The following is a 17644-nucleotide window of genomic DNA, read 5'->3' on the forward strand; positions in this document are numbered from 1 at the left end:
TTAAATATATATGCACCAAAGGTTGGTGCTCACCATTTTGTAAGCAAATATTAATGGATATAAAATGTCACATAAGTCTTGGCATAATATTAGTGAATTATTTGACATATATGTAAGACATAAAACTAAAATTAAACACTTTTAGATGAAAGGTATATCCCATGCAGCATATAAAAGAAATGCGTCCCCTGCCTCTAGCATCTGTCAAAAGCCTAGATAGAGTTCTCTAGGGTTACACAGGCACCATGAACCCTTCCCATCTCCAGTGCAAGGGCCATGTCATGCCTAGAAGATAGTGTTTATTGTCCTCCCCCATCACCTGACTCTTACATTCTTTCTGCCCTTTCTCCTTAATGTTCCTTGAGCCTTGGAAGAACTAATACAGTTATAGATACTACATAGTTGTGTAATCAACAGTATTGTAGGGCGACTTCTATTACTAAACAATTTTCATTCCCTTGGGTTAAGATCTTTTCTCCCAAACCAACTACTGTTATTCTGCTAAAGGAACATATCAATAAAATGATTCCTAATGACATATTGCTATACCCACAGATCAGTGTATCACTCAACCCTCATCAAGGAAGTTTCTTGCAGTAGATGGGAATTAATATTAGCAGACAATGTGCAGAGAGTGAGAGACTTTGGAGCATTCAGTTATAAAGGGGATGTCTTCATCAAAGCACTTCTCAAGGCTGAGGGATCTATGTAGGGGAGAGAACAAAAAGATTTTAAGAGATAGAGGTGATGGATGACTTCAAGGGAACAGGGTCTCTAGACACAACAGAACTGATGCACATCTGAACTCACAGAAACTGTGTCAGCACACACAAGACCTGTACACGATCAAGCCAGATGGGGTCCCAGCAATGAGGGGAAGTAGACACAGGATCCCACCCCTAACTAAGAAGCTATTTGCAACTGATACCTGCTGGCAATGGAAAACCAGTTTTCTCCAATGTCACTGGGTATATCAACCACACTTCACGGCAAGCCCTATACTCAGGAGTAGTTGATCAACACAAAATGAACGCCATTGTTTTTGTGGTGGGATTTTTGTTTCTTTTTATCATTTTTTTGTCTTATCGGTCTTTTGGTTGTTTGTTTTTGTTTTTGTTGTGTATGTGTATATACATGTATTTATTTCAAAGAGAGAGAGTCCATACATATAATGTTGGGGGTGGTATTTGGGAGGAGTTGGAGGAGGGAAAACATTATTAAAATATATTGCATGAAAAATAATTTTAAGTAAAAAATACAGAGTAGAAAAAAAACTCCAATTTACTAGCTGAAAATAATGAGACAGAAAGACATCAAACAGTCCTGTCTGTGAATAATGGGAGAAAGAAAAATATCTTCTCCAGATGACTGCTGTTAAAGCACAGGTCTGCAAATTGAGGAGGGAAAGGAAAGAGTTTTCCTCCCTATAACTGCGGTTAAAGTGCAGATGTGTCAGTTCATAAGGAATAGTATAAGTTACCAAGACATTAAGACATGAACTCAGTATGATTCAAAGGCAAAACCCCAAAGATAAAATTTAACAATGAAAATGCTTTGAAATAGATTAGAAAAGGTCATCCTTTTCTCATAGTACCTGAGTACCCAAGGTATCCGGTATACCAGGAAGGTATCCGGTCCTAGCAGACAACTGTCAAAGGGAAAAAATGGATAATGTAATGATGGCCAGGCTCTGGACCTATGCTATGTTATTTTAAGGAAACACATGGTTGGCTGCATTTGTTGAAAGTAAATGAATTAGGATAAAGGGAGCCAGTCGATCAGTAAGAACCTGGAAAGTAAGTGACATAAATCAGAGAGCACCTAGTGGGGTTTTTAGTAACACAGAAGAGAATTAACCAGTATGAAAACTCATTTTTTAAAGGAAGAAAATGGGTGACAAGTAATATAGAAAATATATTTGGGAAACATCTTTAGAAGAAACAAGAGTAATAATGTGGTAATTAAAGTCATCTGAGGAAAGAAAACTCGACTAACACCTATAGTTCAATCTAAGAATGGTCCCAAAACAAAAAGCAAGGTGGTTCTGATATACACAGGGGTTAGTTGATATTTTTCATGTTCTTTCAGTATTTTAAAGTGGTTTCAAGGCTATTATTTCATTGGGTATTCACATGATTTCCCATGCATAAGAGAGTAGGTGTCTTTATTTTTATGCTACTTTGTAGAAGAGAGATGTAAGTACAAAGGTGCTCACCTATAAGTCACAGACATAATTAGTCCAGATGGTGCTATACTCTCCAGAAGAGAGAAGCTGGAGGGCTCTGCATGATTCAGATGAGAGTTTTATTCTTTTCTTCAATGTTATGGTGTCTTGTCTCTGACAAACACTTCTTCCCGTTGCTCAGTTTCCATGCCGGCACTACTTTGTTAGCTTTATTTTCTATTCACTTTTTCCCCATCGTCAATTGAAGGTATGTGAAAAAATTATAAAGTACATACTAAAAATTTAACCAGACATTAGTGGACATTAACTTCTCTGTGGCTGTGTGAGGTCTAAGATGAGCGGGCTAAACTATACCAACAGATGCTGATTTTATAAAAATATTTTTTTATGCACTTAAAAAACTGACTCCTGTCTTTATAGCTACACTTAAACGCACCAAGAGGGGCTTATAAGCACAAGCTGGTCTTCCAAATGTTTTTTTATAAACTTCAAGAATTCATAAACATTCGTTTACTGCTCAACACTCTTCTCCCTCCCTGTTCCTTAGTGGCAGCCTCTCTCCTCCCTTTTCTACATTACCCTGCTGCAAGACAATGGGCAGTAAGTGCTAGAGACAGAGTTGACTGCCTCATGGCAAAAGACGACACTTAGTAAAGAATGTTGAAATAAAGATAATTTAGTTAAATACTAAGAAATTAGAGCCAAGTAAAAGCTAAGTTAAGTAAAATTAGGTAGCTGGAAGATACAAACAAATTTTTTAAAATGAGTGGTTTGAGAATAAAGAGGCAGGGCTGGAGAGCTGGCTCTGTGGCTAAGCAAACACACTGCTCTTTCAGAGGACCTGTTTGGTTCCCAGTGCCCACATCAGCTGCTTAAAACCCCCTGTAACTCCAGCTCTGGTAGACTGCTGCCCCGCTTCTTCCAGTTTTTGAGGGTGCACGTGCATGTGTGCACACACATACACACACACACCAAACAAATAAATAAAATATATACTAAAGAATGAAGAGGCAAAATCAAATAAAATTAGCTGATAAAGCATAAAAAATAAAACAAGTTCAAATCCAGCTTGGCCTATAGCTATCTCAATGAACAAAAAATATATAAGCAAAACAAATGAAAATAATCATAACCTTCATTTTTGAGACAAGATTTTGCTTTGAAGCTCACATTGGATTTGAAGTCAAGATTGTCTCACTCAAACTTCCTGAATGGTGGGATCACAAGCATGTGCTATCATGTCTTGCTCAAAATAATTTTCTGAAGTAAAAATATACATATACCCTCATTTTATATGCAATTGTAGTTTTAACTCTAACAGAATGGACAGGATCTCTTGCTATCCAAGCTGAGAGTTAATTTCTAGGAACAATTAACACAAAGATTTGGCTTCTAAGAACAAAATTTTGGGTTATCATCAAATTAATCTCTCTCTATACACACACATATGTAAAATGGCTACTATGCCATATAAACAGTAAATAGTTCACTAAATGCTTAGGAAAAGAATAGTCTTGTCTTTATAATTCCTCCAGTGTTGGCTTCAACACAGGCAACTCTCCATGATACCATGTATGGATTGATCTTCACTTTGTATAGCTGGTAAAGTCCTTCCTTAGGTTCCTACCACCAAAGGATCCTTCCCTGCCTTCACTATAATCTGTCTTCATGTCCTTTGACTAATATGGGCTCAATAGGCATTCTACTTTCCTCTCATTGCATCTGTGGAGGGATAGCAGGGCAGTTAGTTATGGAGCAGGACAGTAGTACTGAAGTACCAGGGTGCGAGGGCCAGATCAGTAGGCTGTGAGGAACAGGGTAACAGGCTTAAGGGGTTGGGAATATTTAGAAGAACAGGGAAATCCCAGGAATCTTTGTTTAGAACAGGATAAGCTACAGGCCTGTGGCTGTGAGGTACTCATCTCTAGGATAGGTTTTTTTTTTTTTTTTTTTTTTCTTTTCGAGACAGGGTTTCTCTGTGGCTTTGGAGCCTGTCCTGGAACTAGCTCTGTAGACCAGGCTGGTCTCGAACTCACAGAGATCCGCCTGCCTCTGCCTCCCGAGTGCTGGGATTAAAGGAGTGCGCCACCATCGCCCGGCTAGGATAGGTTTTTGTATTAGTTACTTTTTTATTGCTGTGATATAAAACACCATGGGCATGAAAACTCACAGGAAAAATTTATTTAGGCTTATGGTTCCAGAGGAATAAGAGTCCATGATGGTAGAGTGGATGCATGGTGGCTAGAGTAGGAAGTGGAGAATATATATCTTGAACCTCAAGCAAGAAGTAGAGAGAGTGAACTAGGAATGATGCAAGGGTTTATACTCTTGAGGCTCACCTCCAATGACATACTTCCTCCAACAAGATCACATCTCTAAACCTTCTAAACAGCTTCATCAATTGGAGACTAAGTATATTCAAATGCCCAAGACTATGGGGGACATCTTATTCAAACCATCATAGTTCTCTAGACATGGGTCCCCTAGCCCCATAAGAGATAGTTTCTCCTTATGTGCCCATTTGACGCATTCCAGGAAAATTAACTCTCTTATAAATTGTTCCTACTTAAGAAACAACCATTTGGCACTTATGCAGTGAACATCTGATAAAAAATTCTGAGAGATTCTAATAAATTTAATTATGAAGACCAGTATGTGTTTATGTTTTACAAAGAAGCTCTGTTTATTTTTTTTAATATTTATTCATTTATTATGTATACAATATTCTGTCTCTGTGTATGCCTGAAGGCCAGAAGAGGGCACCAGACCTCATTGCAGATGGTTGTGAGCCACCGTGTGGTTGCTTGGAATTGAACTCAGGACCTCTGGAAGAGCAGGCAATGCTCTTAACCTCTGAGCCATCTCTCCAGCCCTAAGCTCTGTTTATTTAAAAACTTTTTGACTGTTAACTGAGCTAATCCAAATGACCCTCCTACCCCAAACCTATCCCTGCTTTGCATTCTCCTGTCCTTCTTATCTATAGCCAGTGTATGATGTGGGATTCACCTCTGTATGCTGTGAATAAAGAAGCGGCTTTTGGCCAATAGCTTAACAAAATACAGCCAGGCTGGAAAAGATATATAGAGAGAATAGGTGGAGTCAGTGAGACACCATGTAGCCACTAAAGGAGACAGACACCAGAACTTTGCTGGGTAAGCCACAGCCACATGGCGACACACAGATTAATAGAAATGGGATAATTTAAGATATAAGGGCTAGCTAGAAATATGAATAAGCTAATAGGCCAAGCAATGTTTTAATTAATACAGTTTCTGTGTGCTTAGTTTGGGTCTGGGCAGCCAGGAAACAAACAAGCAGCCTCTATAAACAGAATGGCATGCCAACATGGTTTGAAATGTTTGGGGCTGATGCCTGCCACCTACTTTGGGTCTGGATGCTTTTGTGCCTACTCAGAGTTGGGAGGTAAATAGCTGAGACCATGCCCGCAGCTCACTGCTCCCCGCCTGGGCAGGCAGCAGAATCAGGTCTGCTAGGAGTGCACAGGCAGGAAAGCATGGCGGATTCCCATGGCCATACACAGATATACTTCCAGGCCACGCAGTGCGCTGCATAGCAAATTTAGCATTTACTCAGATAAAAAGGGCTTATGTGTTGCACAATTCTCAGAGTTAAAGTGGTGAGTGTGGTTCCTACCTGGCGGTCTGAGAGTTGGCAGTAATTGTACCTGTGCCATACTGAAAGACAGAAAGAGGTGGAGCCAGCACCCAGGGCTGCCGCAACCACACTGCTTACCATTTTAAAGCACTCCTGGTCAGAAATAATTACAGATATACAATAAAGACAGATTCAGACAGAAACAAACCTCTGAATGGGTCACATTGTGTTTAAAATATGTACATAGGCTTATGAGAGAGAGGGAAAGAGTATAGAAAAAAAATAAAACAAAGTTTTTAGAGAGACAGTACAGATAGTAATAGATTAAAGGAGATAATAATAATAAGCCACATCAAGATGAAAAATACACAGAGAATCTGGATTATATATATTATGTTTTCTTTGAATTTTCTGACAGTGAATGAACGAAGTACAGAGAGACATTTCATTGTACAGGCTGCTAAGCTAAACCAATGTATATATTTTAAAGATCTCTTGACTTCAAAATTTGGTCTAAGGATATGTTGTTTTGGAAAAGAGGTTCTGCTTTTTTTTCCACAGAAGATGGAAACCTGTGAATTCCTTCCAGGCTAATGTGAAGTAGTTTGGAGAGAACTATGCCCAGATTCCCAAATATTGTTTATAAATGTTTATTTACATTTAAAGGGTATGCTATAGAGATGGATACTTTGCATTGGCATGAATCTTGGTTTATTGATATAAATTTAAGATCAATTATGTTATATACTTCTGCTCTTGATTAACATACTGTATTGGTGAAACTCATTTAAAATATAATGTATAATTAAGAAATATAGGTTAATAGAGAGTCATCTATAATAGTCAAGCTTAGTCATCTATAATAGTCAAGCTTGTAGTTATGTTAGGTTTTCTAGATGTACAGGGATGTATTTCAGATAGATATTCTTCAGATCTTTCAGAGACCTTCAGAATATGACACTTAAAATGTTTTAAGAACTTAGGACTTTTCATGACAATGAGATACATCTGCTCCTACTAGCACCAATCTACTTCAAGAGGATGATGGGCATCAAAGAGGATCCTTATGGAGTTTGCTAGCCATCTGGGCAAGAAACTGCTCTTGCCTGGACTGCTAGCTGTTATGCTGCATGAAACTGGACATGATGGACCCACAGAAAAGTGACTGATGAACTTGCCTAAAGGTGATATGGTCCTTCTGGGTTCCTACTTCATGAAAGAGTCTGCCAGACATTCTGCAGGACACAGAAGAAAGTCACTGACAAACTTCTAATATAGGTAGAACTGTCTTTGAAATTTCCTGCTTCATGGAAAAGCCTGCCAGATACTATGGGCCTGTGTTGCTGAGGACTGGATGCCACATTACAGAAGAACTTTGGGTGACTGTCCAGGTAGCAAGATGTCTCTGTCAACTCTAAGAGTTTTGGAAGTTGCTTACAATGCACTTCCTGTTTACTTAGGTAATATTATATCCTTCTGGAGTCTTTGATGGAGTTGAAGAATAGACAGCTATAGTTATAGTTTTCCTTAGTTATGATATAAGATAAAGTAGATATAAATATTGTAACTGTAATTCTTGCTTGATAACTGTTTTGTTATATGTAATTTTACTGTTAAAGTTAAAACCTTCCTTTTTATTTAGACAGAAAAGGGGAGGTGATGTGAGATTCCTTTCTGTATGCTGTGAATACCATTGGTTAATAAAGAAGCTGCTTTTGGTCAATGGCTTAACAGAATATAGCCAGGTTGGAAAAGATATATATAGAGAGTAGGCAGAGTCAGTGAGATGCCATGTAGCTGCCAGAGGAGACAGATGCTGGAACTTTACCCGGGAAGCCATAGCCACATGGTGATACACAGATTAATAGAAATGGGTAAATTTACAATGTAAGAGTTAGCTAGAAATATGCATAAGCTAATAGGCCAAGCAGTGTTATAGTTAATTTAGTTTCAGTGTGATTATTTTGGGTCTGGGTGGTCAGGAAACGAACAAGTGGCCTCTGCCAACAAGTGTACATCATTTTCCGGAATGTCTATAAAAATGCTTTTAGTTTTAATCTGGTAGACACTTTCTAACGGCTTCTAACCTGTCTTATGGTAGTTGCTGAACCTTGTCTCAGGACCGGGTCATATTTTTTTTATTTTTCTGGTTAGCATCTGTAATGCTTCAAAACACTTTCTTTACAGATACCCTGGTCTCTAGAGTTTTGGTTTAACAAATTGCTTCCAAATGAATATTTCACTCATTCTTTCTAAATTTTATGTTTCATATTTAGATCTGTAGCTTTAGCCTATTCAGGGAATTTAGCATCTTCAGTCTATCATCTAACACAACAGCTATCTCTCAGGAAAGAAGGAAACCCTATGCCCTAGAAAGAGAACTTCTGATTTGGATGGCCATTTATCTGATGTTGCCTTATTTGGTGCATGCTCATCTAGATAATGTAAATAGAAACAGCACCATGCTAGAAATGAGAGGAACTGTTTCCTCACATGAACTTGTTCTATGACTCCTGCTAAGTTCTTGTTGGACTACTTTCCTCATTGATAAAACAGTGTAAATAGGTAAGTTCTTATTTCTGCAATAGAAATTTTTATTAGAAACATCTCATCAAGTAATTTCTGACATGGGGAGAGGGTGAAGAAATAAGAAAAATTATTTTTCAGTTTTTTTAAAATTTCTCTAGTTGTGATCCATTTAACAGCAACACAGCTCAATAAGGTCAGTTAGGGAAGTGGGTGGAATATGATTAGAACGTACACTTTTGCAAACAGGATGAGAAGAAGGTCTTTAAAGTAGATGCTGGATAAACTGGTAGGAGAAGAAATCCATTATGAAGGAGAGAGAGGACAGTATAATCTACCTACACTCCTGAGCAGCCAAGAGAGCCTGGCTCATGCACCAAACAGGCATTAGACAATTTTAGAAAGTATCCCTGGTATCTGACTCTGCAAAGAGGAGAAGGCAGGGCTTTATCTCAAAGAATAAAAGTTTACAAATTTAAAAAAATTATTCCTTCTACATGAAAGTATAAATGGATTTTCAGGCATTCCTTGATCTCCTTCTTGCTTCCATGTGCCTCTCAGGCCACTATAACCTTTAGCCTCTTAAAGTACAGCCTGGTAAAAGTGCTAAATTAAATTCTCAGGTTAGTCTAGTCTACAAATGGGTTCAAGGTCAGTCAAGGTTAAAAAAATTCTAGGATTAAATAATTTTTCCCATAAGAAGACCAAAACCAAAACCTGTCTTTAAAGTCAGAGCAAAGAGGCAGGGAAGAGGGACACTGTTGGTGCTGCTAGCAAAAGGGAATCATTCACTCAACAAATAATATTACCTTTGCAATTTTTCCCATTTCATAAATATCTGCTTTCTGATCTTCAATATCCATGAAAGCAGTTTCAACTCTGCTTAGGATCTGTTCATAGTTACTGCAGGTGTCTGGGAGTCCTTCAGGGAAGTAGAACTGTGGAATGTTTATGGACAACGGTGCAGTCACAGCATCATTCACACGAGGAGTAGGGGAGGCAGGCTGGGGACTACTTGGAAGGGCAGCTGCAGATGGAAGTGGTGATGCAGGCTTCTTTTCTGGTTTATTTTGAATCTGGAAGAAAAATGTGATTATAAGATACAAAATTCTAAGCAGTATATATTTTTCAAGAGTCCTCATTAGCAATAAAAAGTTGTATATAAATACAAGAATGTGCAAATAGACATGCTTTAGAGTATTCTAGAGGACAGTAAGCATGCTTCTAGGGAATGTTTTACATATTAAAAATTAACATATTGTTTGTCAATACTTGTTATTCTAGATTTATGGTTTAAAAATCCTACAGTAAATTTTTCCATCTATCAGTTACCAAGTATTTCAAGATAATCAAAGAGCAATATCAACTAGAACAGTATTAGCTGATCAAGATCTTTAAGTGTATTCTTGTTGTTGTTGTTAGAACAACTAAGTAAAATAAACCCTTTTGGGCTTTTAAAACCATTTCATAAAAACCAACTACTTGTAGTACAGCTAAGTAAATACACACAAAAAAGTTACTGGAATGCTTGGAAAAAGATTTTGCTTTTGTTTTTTGAGACAAGGTTTTACTGTGTAGCCCTTACTGTCCTGGAACATATTCTGTAGACCAGGCTGTCCTGGAGCTCAGAGATCTACCTGCCTCTCTGCCTCTCAAGTGCTGAGATTAAAGGAAACTTTTTTCCTTTCAAAAAAAATATATAGTGAATATTGTCACAGCACAAATAAAGTCATAAGAGGACAGAGAACACTCTGAAGGCTGGTTTGACCACCCATTATCATTAAAAGTAGCTGACCCCTAACAATATGTACAAAAATAGAGAGCATATGTCAAAAATATAAATTTTCCCTTTGAAATATCTTTAAGAAAAAAAAAACAAGGCCTTGGAAGTTTTGGCTCTTTTTTGTTCCTCCTCCGTTGTAAATTCATGCTGTGGTTTTGGTGGGAAGGTAAAAAGTACATGTCATCTGTAGGTGGCACTGCCCAATAGGCAGGAGAGCCTGTTCTACTCAACGGTGACCACATTTTAACTCTGACAGGCAGCCTTAAGCTTAGCTTTCCCTTTCTGCTGTCTAGTCATCCTCAATGACCTTCTGCTTCTTGGTGTCAACATCATTATCCCCTTTATCTTCAGCTACCTGCTTGCTCATAGGAGCCTCAGTTTCCTCATCTTTATTTCCATCCTCTGCCTTGCCATCACCTTCTTCCTCTTCTTCATCTATACTTTCCTCACTAGCATTCCCATTGGCAGGTGCACCTCTTCCATTCACTGCTTCCTCCACAACTTCATTTCCTTCAAGTCTTTGTCTGTGGACTCAGAGCTGGTGTCTATGGACACATATGACATGGTGGGGCACAGCGGTGATACAACATAGTGGGTGAGGCTTTGGTGGGAAGCTGTGGCAGCGGCCAGCTAAGTCCAGCAGGCAGAGAAGGTGACTTCAGTGAGCACAGAGCAGACCCAGGGACAGTGCAAAGATGGCTCTTTGGAACAGTCAGTGCGGTTAAGGTGTATTCTTAATCTGCTGGAACTTTACTAGTTAGGCTCTTTTAGAAAACTGTTCTTGGGCTAGCTGGTGGTGGCTTTTAATCCTAGCACTCAGGAGGCAGAGGCAGGCAGATCTCTGTGAGTTCAAGGCCAGCCTAGTCTACAAGAGCTAGTTTTAGGAGAGGCTCCAAAGCTACAGAGAAAAAAAAGCTGTTCTTGGTCTTTGTGTGAATTTCCAGCCTTCCACCAAATGGAAGAAATGATAATTTCTTTAAAAATATACATCTAATATCTGCATTGGTGGTATAGTGGTGACCATACTGCCTTCTAAAATGTATAGAATTGGGGCTGGGTATGTAGAGTTCTTGACTATCTCCCATACACGAGGCACTGGATTCAATACCCAGTACTTAATAAAACCAGGTGTGGTGGTACAAGCTTGTTATTCCAGCACTTAGAAGCAGCTAAAGGCCATCGTCTGCTCTAGAGCAACGTGGAGGCCAGCCTGGGCTTCAAGAGACTCTTTCTTAAAAAAGAAGATATACATATTGAAATGTATCTGGGATATGGGATATTTTAAATGTCTTTTCTAGTTTGACTTTACCAAAGTAGAATTACTGACAGTATTTGACAAGCACTTCAGAAAACTTCTGGCTGATTTGTTTGCCACTGATCCTGATATAAGGGGCTATTTTCCCTAAGATAAAAATTTAACTCATTTGGTATCCTCTAATAGGCAAGAACCATGGTTGATAGTTTCATCATTACCAGTCTTTATAGTTAATTAAATGTTAATTTATAGTTTATATCTTTCCTTTTCCTAAAAAGTGCCTGTTGTAGTGTGCTCCATGGGACATTAGAAGGGAAAGGGAAAAGAGGCGTGGTAAGGCATCAGAGAACTTGGTACTCAGGATGGAGGAAAAGGTCAAGAGAGGTGTACCATCATTCAGATAGGAGGTTTTTTTTTTTTTTTTTTTTTTGGTTTTTGGGTTTTTTGTTTTTTCCTTCTTTTAGTTTTTTTTTTTTTTTTGAGATAGGGTTTCAATGTAGACTAAGCTGGGCTTGAACTCTTAACTATATAAACTTCAAAGTCAAGGTTGACCTTGTTCTCGGTATTCTCCTGCCCTCATCACTCAAGTGTTGGGATTACAGCAGTATGCTATCATGTGCAGTTTTTTTTAAAGGTTTATTTTTAATGTGTTCGAGTGTTTGCCTGAATGTACTTCTATGCACCATGTACATGCTTGGTGCTGTGGAGGTTGGAAGAGGGCTTCAGATCCACAGGGACTGGAGTTATAGATGGTTGTGAGCTTCCATGTGGATATTAGGAATCTAACCCATGTCCTCTGTAAGAGCAGCAAGTGTTCCTACTGCTGAGCCATCTCGCCAAACCCACATGTACCGCTTTTTAGGAGTTTATTTTTAGCAATGAAGACTAAATTCAACTCTAAGATTCCTAGCAGAAAAAAATAAAAAAGGTGCCTGGCATATTTGCGCGTGCCTTTAATTCTAGCACTCAAGAGGCAGAGGTAGGCAGATATCTGAGTTCTAGGCCAACCTGGTCTACAGATAAAGTTCCAGGACAGCCGGGCTACACTGAGAAAGCCTGTCTCAAAAAACCAAAATAAATGATTTCGTGAAGGCTTATAGGGTTCTAAATTAACAAAAGTCCGAGCATGGCAATGTAGTAGATGCTACATAAAGTATGAAAGATAGACATAGTTATTGAGTAGCTAGGTTTTGAGGTAGTATTGGTAGTACTGGTAGGCAGGTTCTCTGCCACTGAGTTACCTCCCCAGACCTAATTAAGTTTTTTTATTTTTAATTTACTGTGAACACAAGGTAGTATTCAATGACCTTGCTATTCCTAATGTTTGGACAGTGATCCCATATAACTCACAGTCAAAGAAGGAGCAGCACAGAAAGAAATGAGGCCAATGAACATAAAAAACACAACAGTAAACAGTGATGGCTTAAAAGTCTGTGATCTCAGGAGTGTTACCTAATCTTTTAGAATTATAGTAATAAACAGAAATCACATTTCCCATTTTTTTGCAAGATTGTGGGGACTTAAAGAAATAACAGAATGCAACATATATAAATGGTTCCAAACAGTGCTGAGCACATATTTGTCCTCATGAAAGGCAATGAGTGACAAAGCTAAACAGTGGGGCTCTCAAAAGATTATAAATGAAGCAGAATTTGGCACAGTCCTTTAGATTTAATAATAAACAGTCATGTCCACTTGTAAAGCAATCCAAAGTTTATAAACTTCTCTTGATTTGGCAGTGACAATCTAGTCTGAACAAACATTTCTTTGCTTTTAATGCTAAATCTGCAGATATGAGTCAGCAGCACTAGAAAGTTTTCTTGAAATTCTGAAATAGGGCAGATCTTCAGAGGCTCTACCTAGATCGGTGTATCAGTGCCACATCTATTCTGTTATTTTGTGCAGAAAATTCAATCATCAAAATTCTGTTTCTTGAAAGTGTTTTTAACAGTATGATATCCAGTGACATGAGGTTTAATTTCAGGGCAGTTATGGCATTAGAATTAAGACCACTGTTGTCAGTAAGTGTGGACAGATGCTGAGGTCTAGAGCACGACCTTCAGTGTTAACTGTGCATTTGTACCGACAGATGAGTACAACATTCCGAACAAACACTGACTGCTAAAATTAACTGAATGGGAAAACATTTGATGGCCTACTATTATCTTTTGTGTGTGTGTGTGTGTGCTTCTTAATACAAAGCAAATTACTAATAAATAAGTATTTATTAATTAATTGATTAATAAAGAAAAATAATATAAAATAGGCATTTATTCTGAACTTTCAGCTCTATCAATTTACCTGCAATTGCATAATTGGGAGACACATACTTTAAACCTTAAAGTAATATAATAAAAACTGACTTTACAAACATACATAAAAAACTTGCAATTGTTTCCTGACTTGCTGGCAAGTTTGATATAGCCTCACTTTAAATAAAGCTGTTTTGATCCAATATAGGACTGGTAATAAAAAAAGAGTACATTGGAGAAGTGTCTCAATTCTCTATTCAGGTTTTCAGCACCATTACATTACTTAGTGATTCTGAACAGTCGCTGATATTGTCACTATAATTGTTCCAATATTTGACACATTTGACATTTTGACACATGAAAAATCACAAGCCTCACCCCTAAATCTGAAGTTTTTCTGGGTCAGAATCACTACGAAATTATGGTTCCTTGCTGGAATTTGGATTGTTAGCACTTGTACAGTCCTTGACTTGTATTGTATTCCATTTTAGGCAACTTGTGTGATGACACAGACACTGGCCCTAAGATTATAAGCAATGAAGCACAGACTCTGTAGTCGTTCAGCCAACAATCAGTCTCAGCTTGCTAGGGGAAGGCATTTGTTTAAAATTTAGAAGAAATTGTTATGCTTCATTATCTACATGTCCACAGTTACTGTAGACATATACTGTTGTCTTTATCTAAAAATACCTCTGGGAGCTGGCAAGATGGTTCAGTGGATAAAGGCACTTGCCTCACAAGCCTGGTAACCAGAGTTGAATCTCCAGGGCCTACATAAAGGTGGGAGCAAGAACTGACTTTAAAAAGTTGTTCTCTGATCTCTACATATGTGCTGTGGTCTGTGTGTTTACATACATCATTCATACACACTAATAAATAAAGTTAAAGATACTCTGCTTTTAAAAATATTATCAGGATCCATATTCTTTTAGATAAACATTCATTATAACTATATTGTAATACAATCTACTTACTTAAACTTACAAATTGTGTTTCTACAGGAATTACAATTTTCTAGTATGCTTCGTAAATAATTGTTAAGTTGTATTTATTGTCTGCAAAACAGGTTTCCCTCCCTACCGGGTAAAAATGTGACTACTGTACTCCAGCCCCAGAAGCTCTATTTTTAAACCTGCTGGAATCCTCTACAAATAGCTTTCTGCAAATAGCTGAACAGAGAACACAGATTAATTCCTTGACCTAATACCAACTACAAGTGAGTAATAAAATTATTTGTGTGTTAGTTTACTGGGTGATTTTATTAGTAATTAAAATATTTAAAAGAAACACCCAAATTTCAAACCTGTGACTGCTGAAATGACTTCAGTCGCTTCTTAAACCGTGATGGGAGAACAAAGTCACAGCCCCTTGCTAGGAAAGCTAATTCTCCCCTTAAATCCGGGTCCCTTCGCAAAGATGTTTCCTTGATCATCATCTTTGAAAAGTGAATGTTTACTTTCCAAGCAGTCAGCTCACTTCCGAAGACAATGTCAATCTTGTCAGTAGATACTTTTTCTTCTTATCTTCCAAATAAATTAAATTTAATCATTGTGTTCTCTCAGCCTCCTGGGACCACAATCCATGCTTGTCCTGACATGCAGCTGGTTCCCAAATACAGCCTGTGACTCCCAGTGCCTTCTCATAATATTCCGGTTAGAAACACAGCCTGCAAAGGGCCTACTGCTTCTTGTTGGTAGCGTTATGTGAAACTGACCTGAACATGTTTAGAATGCAGAGCCTTCTGGGAGAGAAAGTGCCCACCCCTCCCAGCACCACAATTAGAAACATTACAACTGGACATAAAAATAGCAACTTCTCAGATAATGCCAACTTCTGAAACTCAGCACAGGGGCGCTGATATACAAACTTTACCCTCAAACCAGGGTGAAAAAGATTATGTGGAGCATTTTTGTCTTTTGATGCTTGATATTGTTTTAAAAAACAAAACAAATTGAACTTCAAATTTAAAAGTATTATTTCAAGAATAGTTTTTTATTTATTATCTAAAGAGGAAGCAAATATTTCATACCCCTAAATCTTTCCAAGCAAAATATGACAGAAATGGTCATTCTCAAATGATAAATTACAGAAATATTTGTTCATTTTTAAAAGCAGACTATTTTAGCTATTAAACATAATTTTTGAAGTGATTATGGATATAGTTTGAACATTTATCATCAAAAGTGTTTTTAAGAAAGTGGAACAACTTAACATCCTAACAAAGAAATACCAGATACATATGAATGAATGAAATTTAACCAAACGGGCCATAGAAGATGATCAGAGAGCAGTAACAGTACACCCTTAGGTTAGGAGACTTTTTCCTCAGAGTAGCTTTAAAGAAATAGAAACACCTCAGCATTTCATTATATATTAACTATTATCCTCATTTTAGTATTTATAATTATTAAAACATTTTATTTTGCTCGTTTATATTTCACTATTTATTTTTAATTAATCTCACCATCAGTTTTTTACTTTCAGAAAATATAAAACACTATAAAGAACAAAACTAAAAATGTGAGTGCATATATATGATAAATAAATATAAAAATTAAAATATTTAAGGTATATATTTATATATGCAAAGGTAGTTTATGCTTCTCTACTGATTATCATACTTAATCACATTCAGGTGAAAGAGTTAATATTTGTAAAATTTTATGAACTAATAATAATCCAGTGGTGTGTAATTCTCCAGGGCAAGTTCAATTTTAAGTTTTTCATTCATTCAAATATTTTTATGACATATGTACCAGATGCTGACTTGGACATAATACAGAGATAATGTGAAGGCACTTCTTAGGCCTCTTACTTTATTTCCTAGGACAATGGTGAATTGGTATAAATGACAAGAAATATTTACATATTTCATTTACTTCTTGTATGTTTCTGAAGGTTAGAGCAATGTTTAAAGTCCAATTGCTGGTGGAGTGTGGTGCCAAGTGCCTTTAAACTCAGCACTTGGTGAGGCATATGCATGCTTCTGTGAGTTCTGGGTTAGCCAGGGCTACATGATGAGGCCCTATCTAATACCCCCACTGAAAATGAAGGCAAATGCTGCTTAAAGCTCCCAAGGAAAAGTTACTCTTTGTTCTTAAGGAAACATTTCTGTATGTTCTCTGATGATGAAGTAAGCTCCAAGTTTTCATTTATAAAACTGTTTTATAACAAAAAAATCAGAGAGCACAGGTCACAGTCCCTTAAGAGCACAGAAAAAACCTGGTCAATATGTTATTGACAGAGACAGACTAGCATGAAGTTATTTGCTTTTTACTTATTTGTGTTTGCATGTAATTTGGCTGCTTGGTCTTAGTAAGGATTTGAGAATCTGTCTTACAAGGAGTGCACATGGACAGCACCTAAGAACACTGTTGTTAGAGAGCCTCTTCTTTACTGGGAACGATCAAGTATAAGCAGTCTTCACTCCAGATCTTTTCTCATCATGAGGATCCTGTCTGAAGATGCAGGCAGTCCTAGCTGTCCTGTGTGCTTACTGTGAGTCTCCAGGACAACAATCCTAAGTGATCTTGACTACAGGATACAAGAGACTAGTGCTGCTGTTGTGAGCATGACTGGGATTTTTCAGCTGTTATTTTGAGATCTGGCTGCCAAGGCTGGAGTTCCTTTCCTGTGAACCATTCCCCCCCGAATAAGCATTCTTGGGTAAGGGAGATAATTCTGTGCCGGTTTCTTTCACTGCCTTCCAGGTAGTAGCATGTATCAGAACTTTGTTGCTTTTTATGGTTAAACAACAGCCAATTGTTTAGACATTTTGGTCATTTCTACTTTTGGGCTACTATAAATAATGTGGTAGTGAACATTCATGTAGCAAGACAGATGATCTCAAGTTCAGAAAGATTATTTCTCTGGTCCCAAAATGCTTGTTCTAGATGCAGTGGTTCTCAAACTGTGGGTCACGGCACCTTTGGGGATTGTATGACCCTTTCACAAGGGTCATCTAAGACCATCAGAAAACACAGATATTTACATTACAATCCATAATAGTGGTAAAGTTACAGTTATGA

General features: G+C 37.6%; 1 protein-coding gene across 3 annotated transcripts in view; it reads right to left on the reverse strand.

The window, feature by feature from the left end:
- The window catches only part of Ppp2r3a (protein phosphatase 2 regulatory subunit B''alpha), a 140710-nt gene that overhangs the window by 68844 nt on the left and 54222 nt on the right, over positions 1-17644 (reverse strand). For all 3 annotated transcript variants that reach the window (XM_050139379.1, XM_050139378.1, XM_050139377.1), the window contains one exon: positions 9136-9402. In XM_050139379.1, coding sequence (XP_049995336.1) covers positions 9136-9402 — 267 coding nt within the window. The remainder of the gene's footprint in view (positions 1-9135; positions 9403-17644) is intronic.

This window comes from Alexandromys fortis, unplaced genomic scaffold, assembly GCF_014885135.2.
Source record: "Alexandromys fortis isolate MF-2015 unplaced genomic scaffold, M_Fortis_MF-2015_v1.1 scaffold_36, whole genome shotgun sequence".
NCBI lineage: Eukaryota > Metazoa > Chordata > Mammalia > Rodentia > Cricetidae > Alexandromys > Alexandromys fortis.